This window comes from Aristolochia californica, unplaced genomic scaffold (assembly GCF_029961685.1).
Source record: "Aristolochia californica isolate CCGP_79_NKW_82.1479 unplaced genomic scaffold, dmAriCali1.0.hap1 SCAF_6, whole genome shotgun sequence".
Classification (NCBI taxonomy): Eukaryota; Viridiplantae; Streptophyta; class Magnoliopsida; order Piperales; family Aristolochiaceae; genus Aristolochia; species Aristolochia californica.
In genome coordinates this window covers 36,766,264-36,774,398 of record NW_027182257.1, presented here as the reverse complement: position 1 = coordinate 36,774,398, position 8,135 = coordinate 36,766,264, and the positions used below count along the sequence as shown (strand labels likewise).

Here is an 8,135-nt window from a genome sequence, read left to right as displayed (position 1 = left end):
TGCAAGTAATTGATTTTCACTAAAGACTGAAAAATGTATTAATACGTCAGGGAAGTGGAGATAGAATTCCTCCTCTCATGCGATTTCGTTGGAGAGAAGAGTGTTCTCGTGTTATTTAGAACCCCGTGAAAAAGAAAAGAAATGAAAAGTTTTGTTTTAGAATAATAATAATTAAATTCTTATTTTTTTCTTTTAAGGGGTTCTAAATTGACCCCTAGAAAATAAAATTAAATAATTTTTTTATTTTTTAGAATTTTAAAATAAATTACTATATATATATAAATACAAGGTTGATCTAAAATAAACATGTGAAATGGTTATCTCAATTGTCCGATTATAATCAGATGGTAGAGATAGCCGTTGATTGGATATTCAATATAGTTGTTAATCGGACGGTTAAGATAACCGTTTTACATATTTTGTACCAAATAATTTTTTTTATTTGTATCTTATATCTATATATATATATATAACAAATAAAGTTATATAATTTTCGTAATTTTTAAATTTTAAAAAAATTACCCATTTAGTTAGCGAATACAATTAATTAGTTTCCCGAAAAATCCGTTTGGGATTCCAAAAACCGGCAACCGGCCACCGCGGATGCCAACTGAAGAATCAACTGTCTAGAACTAGACTCGATTATCATTTTAAGTCGGATTCTGGAGTTCCCGTTGTGAAGGCGAGTCAGGTCCGCTTTTCTGCGAGCTGCGACCCCAGACCTTAACACCGTTTTGGCATAGGCGAAAGAGACCTAGTGGCTGTGGCAGTGGTGACTGCTTCGTGCCTCTGACCTTATTCCCTTCCCAGACCTCCGCTCTTTCTTTTAGATCCTTTCAGCATACTTTCCAGTTAGAACGAGCTCCATCTTGCAGTCTTCCGCTTCCCTCCAATCTCTGCGAAGCTACTTTTTGCTTCCAAGTAAGTATTTACTAAAATATGTTTTCTGTTTCGTCTTTTCTCAAATTTGAACTCTGTCATTGATTTGTGCTTTTTGACTTCATTGTGTCATTAGTATCCTAGGTTTCCATTGGTTCTATAATGTTGAGATTAACTTCCTTCTTTCGAGCGATTCGGGTGCGTGACGGATTTGTGCCCCTTCCGGGTGCTACAAGTTTTTTTTTTTTTTAAATTACCGTTGTTAAATTGAAACTACTTGCTTGACTCGTGTATTCATTGTTGAGTATAAAAATTGATAAAAGAATAATTTCCGATTGTATTACTTTTATTGATACATGTATTTATAGTTACAGAATGATAAAAGGATTTACATGATTGTAGAGTTACAAGTGTACATGACTGTAGAGTTACAAGTTGAGACAATCTCAGCTTCTCTTATCCTGATCATCTTGATCTCTATCATGCCCCCGCAAGATAAACCTCTGAAAGGAGATTCCAATCTTGTCTTCAAGAGGAGAAATCGTGTTTGGGGAAGAGGTTTAGTAAGAGCATCTGCTAATTGATCAGTAGATCATACATGAGTCACCCGAAGAGCACCACTCTGAACGAATGAAGTAATAATCCAAAGTTACATGTTTCATTCGCGAGTGAAAAACTAGATTGGAGCATAAATTGATAGCACCTATGTTGTCACAATAAAGGACCGATTGTTGTGGAAGAAAAACACCAAGGTCAGTGAGAAGAGAGCAAATCCAACGAGTCTCAGCTACAGTGGTTGTAACAGATTGATATTCCGCCTCGGTAGAGGATCGAGCCACAGTCCGTTGCTTCTTAGAGATAGGATTGCGATCTAGGTAAACAATATAGGCACCGGTTGAAGTGAAATCATCTTTGTTACTTGCCCAATCAGCATCAGAGAACGCTTGAAGGGACAAAGAAGATTGTCAATGTAAGACGATACCATGATCCAGAGTCCCATAGAGATATCGTAACAACGTTTGACAACATCCCAATGATCAGTAGTGGGGCAATGCATAAACTAAGATAACTTATTTACCACATAAGCAATGTCAGGGCGAGTGAGAGACAAATATTGCAGACTTCCAACAACCGTTCGATATTCAGATGCATCAAAGAGTGTCATGCCAGACTGAAATGTGAGTGTAGATGATATGGCAAGGGGTGTAGCGAAAGGTTTTGCATTGGTCATGCGTGTGCGAGCATGGAGATCCTAGATATACTGGTGTTGAGACAGAAGAGGGCCTTGAAAATGAGGAACAACTTCAATATAGAGAAAATAAGCCAAGGGGCCAAGATCCTTGAGTGAGAATCTCTAAGCAAGTAGGTGGATGAATATTGTCATAGTTTGATCATTATTTCCTGTAATAATAATGTCATCAACATAGACCAGAATATACAACACAACTGAACCTGTGTGTGAGATAAATAGAGATGAGTCTGCATGAGAGTTGGTGAAGCCCGAGATAATGAGAAACTGGTGCAACTCATAATACCAAGCACGAGGTGCTTGCTTAAGACCGTTGAGAGCCTTGTGAAGTTTGCAGACATGATTCGGATTATTATAGTCAATGAAACCCGGTGATTGTGTCATAAATACATCATCACATGGAGTGCCTTAGAGAAACGCATTATTGACATCAAGTTGGCAAAGCGACCAACCACGACTTATTGCAAGGCTAAGAACAATGCAAATAGTGGTAGGCTTGACAACATGACTAAATGTTTCATGATAATCAACTCCAAGGTGTTGGTGAAACCCTTTGGCAACTAAATGAGCCTTGTACCTGTCAATGGAGCCATCAGAAAGATATTTAGTATGAAAAATCCATTTACAACCAACCAGATTCTGCAAGGGATCTAAGGGAACAAGTTCTCATGTACCATTCCGAACAAGAGCATCATACTCATCAGACATAGCCTGACGCCATTTGGGATTGGTGAGAGCTTGAATTATAGTTGTGGGTCACGGTTAGCAGATGCGGGAACTTGGGCTGTGAGTAGTAGAATACCCTAAAAAACCACATGGAGAGGAGTGAGTTTGTGAGAAGAGTATGGCCAGTGCCATGGATAACAAAGACAACCAAAACTGCGTAGTTTAGAATAGTTAGGAGGATTGACAAAAAGTGTGGCATTGGGTGAAAGAAGACATATAGTGTGTGTATAGGAAGCCGGTTGATGAGATAGACAGTAGTGGAGAAAGCATATGACTAGTAAGAGAGAAGTATAGTGGCATGTGAAAGAAGAGACAAACATGTTTCTACAATGTGACGATGTCGTCGTTCAAAATACCCATTGTATTCAGGTGTACAAGGAGGAGACGTAAGATGAGAGATACCATTGGTCGGTAGAAAAGACGACATTGCTTTGTATTCCCTCCCCCCCCCCCCCCCCCCCCAATTATCAGAGTAGAGTGTCTTAATCCATGTACCAAAGAAATTTTCAACTATAGATTTAAATCGGATAAAGGTATCAAGTACGTGTGATTTTTGTTTGAGAGGATAAAACCAGATATACTTTGTAAAATGGTCCACAAAAAATGACATAATACTTGAAATTATCAATAGAATAAATTGGAGAGGTCCAGACATCCAAAAATATAATATCAGGAGGGGAAGAAGAGACAAGTGTGGAGTGGGAAAAAGGTAGTTTTGTGACTCTTATTGCACTGACAAGAATTGCAAGTAAAATTAAAATTTAGAGGGTGAAACAAGTCTAACTGAAAAGTGGACACGATATGCCGTAGAATCGAAAATGATGGATGACCTAGAAGATGATGCCATGTAGACGTAAGTGGTCTTGACACTAGAGAAAGCAATTATTGGTGGAGACTGGACTGGGGACGATGGCCATTCGTACACACCATCCTTAGTTCGACCCTGCAAAAGTGTTACCCCCATGCGAAGATCCTTCACACGAAAAGAAGTGGGTAAGAATTCAATGAAAGTATGATTAGTTTGGCAAAATTGAGAAATAGAAATAAGATTCTTTTGCATGGTGGGAACACAAAGAACATTATTTAATAAAAATGTATGAGAGGGTGTAGAGAGAGATTTGTAACCAGTGTGAATAATAGGAAGACCCGTGTCATCACCAATCATAATGTCGTCAATACCGTCATAAGGGGTATGAAGAGAGATTTCTCAAGTCGGTGGTGACATGGTGCAATGCTCCACTATCCAGAAGCCAATGAGAACCAGTTGAAGCGGTGGTGGTTGCAAGATGAACACGTGGTTATCATGATGTTGCAGGACGAGGTTGCCAATGAGAGGTGGGGCTAGGAGCCTGGGGAGGTGGCAAAGACTGTTACATCTGGCGAAAGACAGGACACTGTGGAACGTTGTGTCCTTTTTCCTGGCACAACTGGCAGTGGCCGAGATAAGGTTGAGGCTGAGAACGACCATCAAGAGTGACGATATTGTGGAGACTAGAGGTAGTACCTAGATGTGGGCGTGATGAGGGCGCCCCTTGCTTTCAGTGATTACGATTACCGGTCTTACCAGAATTGGACCGAGCACTGGCAGGATTTGCAAAAGCTGGATATGGAGAGGAGTGTGTTTGTTGAACACGTAGCAAGACTTCTTTGTTGATGAGTTTTTCATGCAGCTCATTAAATGATATTGGCATGTCACGACCATTGATATTATCAATAAGTGGTTTGTACTCATCATCAAGCCCATCCAGAATTGTCTCAGTGAGATCCTCTTGATCCATGGGTTTTCCTAAGGCCGCAAGTTCATCAGCTCGCGTTTTAATATACTACATGTACTCGGAAATCGATTGAGTTCCCTTAGTGGTATGTTTGAGTTGCTCCTTGATTTGTTTGATGTGACGGCCGAGCATATGTATTGACCAAAATAGTCCAGGTTTCGTGAGAGGTACTGGAGTGAGTGATAATTGGAATAATAGATGGCATGAGAGTACCAATAAGAGCACCAAAAATGAGTTTATCCTGACGAAACCACGTAGTGTGTTCGGGATTCGGAACGGCATGATTATTGATCATCTTTGTGGCAGAAGGCAGAGAATAAGAACCATCAACGAACTTTAGAAGATCATAACCAAACAGAATAGCCTCTATCTGAGCTTTCTGGCAAAAATAATTTGTGGAGCTGAGTTTGACCGAGTTGTGTATGTGGAGTACCGTCAGCGATGTGGTTGGGTCACGAGCATTGGGAATAGTAATACGTGAATCTTCAAAAACCATAAGTAGAAACTAGTTGTTTTTTCTTTTTTTTTCACACGTGTGAGCTCTGCTTCTTCTTCCCGAAATTAAATAGACCTTGGATTAAACCGAAGGTCGTGGGAAGAGAAAAATAAAGGGAAGAAGAAGAAATATCGCGGCGGCTTGCGGCGAAAACGTGCGGCTGGTCACTTAGCGACGGCAACGACGACGACTGTCGGGTGCTGATTTTCGGCGGGCGACGGGAGCGGTCGACAATTGCAGAAGTTCGGCTGGCGACGATTCTCGCCGGTTGACGATTCTCGCCGGTCGACGAAGGTAAGAGACTTGTCGGCTGTTGCAGAGACTCCGCATCGCAGGACCGTCAACGGGAACGTTGAGCAGAGCAGAGTTTCAGGACTCTGCTGCGGTGACGACAATGGAATCGTCGGCAGCACACGGTGGCGCGGTAGGCACTCGGTGCAGGACTGTCAAATGAATGGGCATTGCAGAAAATTAAGGGGCTTTGCAAAGAGGGACCAGAGACAAAGCTCGGTGTCGGGAGGCCGAGGCTCAGGTGTCAATGGTCAGCGGTGGCGGCAGAGAGAAGGAATCAGATCTTTAGCTCTGATACCATATAGAAATTGATAAAAGGATTTACATGATTGTAGAGTTACAAGTGTACATGATTTGTAGAGTTACAAGTAGAAACAATCTCAACTTCTCTTATCCTGATCTTCTTGATCTCTATCATTGAGTCGTATCCTCTGTATTAATAGTGAAATGGAGGTTGTCGTGAAGGTTGCAGGTGTTGTACCCATGATCGAAAAGGTTTTGTTTGTTGTGACTCTAGTTGCTCGATAGCTTGTTTACCCGTTCTCAGCTCTTGTTTGATTTATTTGATAAAGTTAAATAGTTTTCTTGCTATTTATGTAACTATTTCCAGTTATCCTATATGTTTATTTGAGTGAGTGAGTTCGTCAACATTAACTTTCTGCTTGATAATCTCTATTCAGTTAACAAATATCGTTGTATCTAATGTGTTGACATTTCTAGTGGATTAAACTGATGGAGGGATTCTCTTTCTGGGAAACCACATCATAGTTTTTTAGTAAATTTGGGAAGTTTGTTGGTATCAAACTACTTTGAGATATTACCTCCACAATGATTTTAGCATTCATAAAGCCCTCAGAGGACTACAATCTGAGCCCAACTCATTCTATGCTTTTAATTTTTTCAAACCTTGCAGCAGCCGGTCCATTCATCCTCCAAGTTAATTAGCCTATTCTGTCCTTGTCAAACATATCAATTCTTTTAGCAAGAGAAGAAAAATGCTCCCAAAATTTTGCACCTTGCACACTTAAAAAGTCTCTGAAATCATATAACCTCGTCGAGATTTGAAAGTTTATTCCTGTCATCAATCCTCTGATGACTTGGTTTATCTTGCCAGCCCTTTAAGCATTCCCAATTAGGACATCCTGACCTGATTGGCCTCTCATGTTTTCTTGGGAAAATTTGTCTAAGGGATGAGAATCTCCTTTTTACTTTTCATTATCTGATTCATTCTTCTAGCCTTAGCAAGTTAATTGGAAAAATGGACAAACTGATTCTTTTGTCTTTAAGCTGATCAAACATAATTTGGTGGAATGACCATCTGTCTTTAAGCTTTCAAACATTGAACAGGTCTCGGTGACCTATGCATGTATAAAACCAAAATGAGAATTCCATTTTCTATGATTAGTCATCCAGCAACCCTTTTAATTAGGAGTAAAAAATGGTATGTGAATTTTATGTAATTGATTCCTGGTGTTTGGCTTCTGGCTTTCGTTAGTTCTTTTGCATGTCCACATTGGGAATTCTGTATGCAAATTGAAATCATTTGTATATTGCATGCCTAGGGTCTTTTGTAGGGTCATTTTCCCCCAAGAAATGTACATTCAATGTCTTTAAAAACTTAAATACTGAAAATTTTGAATAGAAAATTCTAATTAGGACACTTTAGTGACACATGTATTTTATTTTTTCAGAATTATGACAAGTAAAGCGGGCAGTGATGGTCAAGAACCAATGAATGAGCAGGCAGTTGCGAACTTATATGCTGCCATGAGGTCTGAAATAAATCAGCTTTACTCAAAAATCATGGAACTAGAGATGGAAGTTAGTGAGCATTCATTAGTGATGGAGTCCATACAACCATTAGATCCCACAAGGAGATGCTATCGGATGATTGGTGGTGTGTTGGTTGAAAGAACCATCAAAGAGGTTTTGCCAGCAGTTCAGCGGAACAAAGAAGGTCTGGAGGAGGTGATTTCAAGGTTACATGAAGCATTGGAAAAGAAGAAAAAGGAACTTGCTGAATTTGAGTCCAAGTATAAGATCAGGATAAGGAAACCCGATGGAGAGGTGAAGGATGAAGGTGGCAGGAAGGAAGGTTCTGCTCAGGGAGTTCTAGTTGGACCTGCAGGTGGTGAAAATTGATTCCAATACTTGTCAACCGTGGCATCTTTTTTTTTTTTTTTTTTTTTCCTTTGCTGTTGTTGAGAAATTTGAGCAGTCTTCTTCTATGAATATTTATTGGCAAACTTATGGTAATGAAGTTGATAGAACAACATACAGCAAACATTTCAATTGGTATAAATATTCTGTGTTTTAGAAAATGGAAATATAGCAATATTGAAGCTGGCTAAAGAAGAGGTTGACAGGAAATTTCGGAACAAAAAGAACTGAATTTTGCCGATAGCCCTAGTTACTCTCGCAATCCCTTACTGCAGATCACTCTCATCCACCACTTAAGGACAGAATTTAGGGCAAATTATTTCTACCCTTAGTTTCAAATTTTTAATTAATAAAGTATATTGATGAAATTTCAAAAAAAGGGGATGGACCAACCTCTTCCCTCTGTCCCTCTCATGTTGGAAGAAGGGGGGAAGGCCTTTAAAAAAAAAATAGAGAAGGGAGACCACCTTGCACCAGGGAGGGCAAGGAGGGAGAGGGAAGGAAATGGCCCTTATCTTTTTCTTTTTTTATTAAGGTAATAAAAACTAAACCTATTACA

At 39.7% G+C, this 8,135-nt stretch overlaps 1 protein-coding gene across 1 annotated transcript; it reads left to right on the top strand.

The window, feature by feature from the left end:
• Positions 1-681: 681 nt before the first annotated feature.
• LOC137935050 (prefoldin subunit 2-like) lies at positions 682-7,743 on the top strand. Its single transcript, XM_068779689.1, has 2 exons — positions 682-921; positions 7,108-7,743. Exon 2 carries the CDS (start codon positions 7,112-7,114, stop codon positions 7,556-7,558), a length of 447 nt encoding a protein of 148 aa, XP_068635790.1. The 5' UTR covers positions 682-921; positions 7,108-7,111; the 3' UTR covers positions 7,559-7,743.
• Positions 7,744-8,135: the final 392 nt, after the last annotated feature.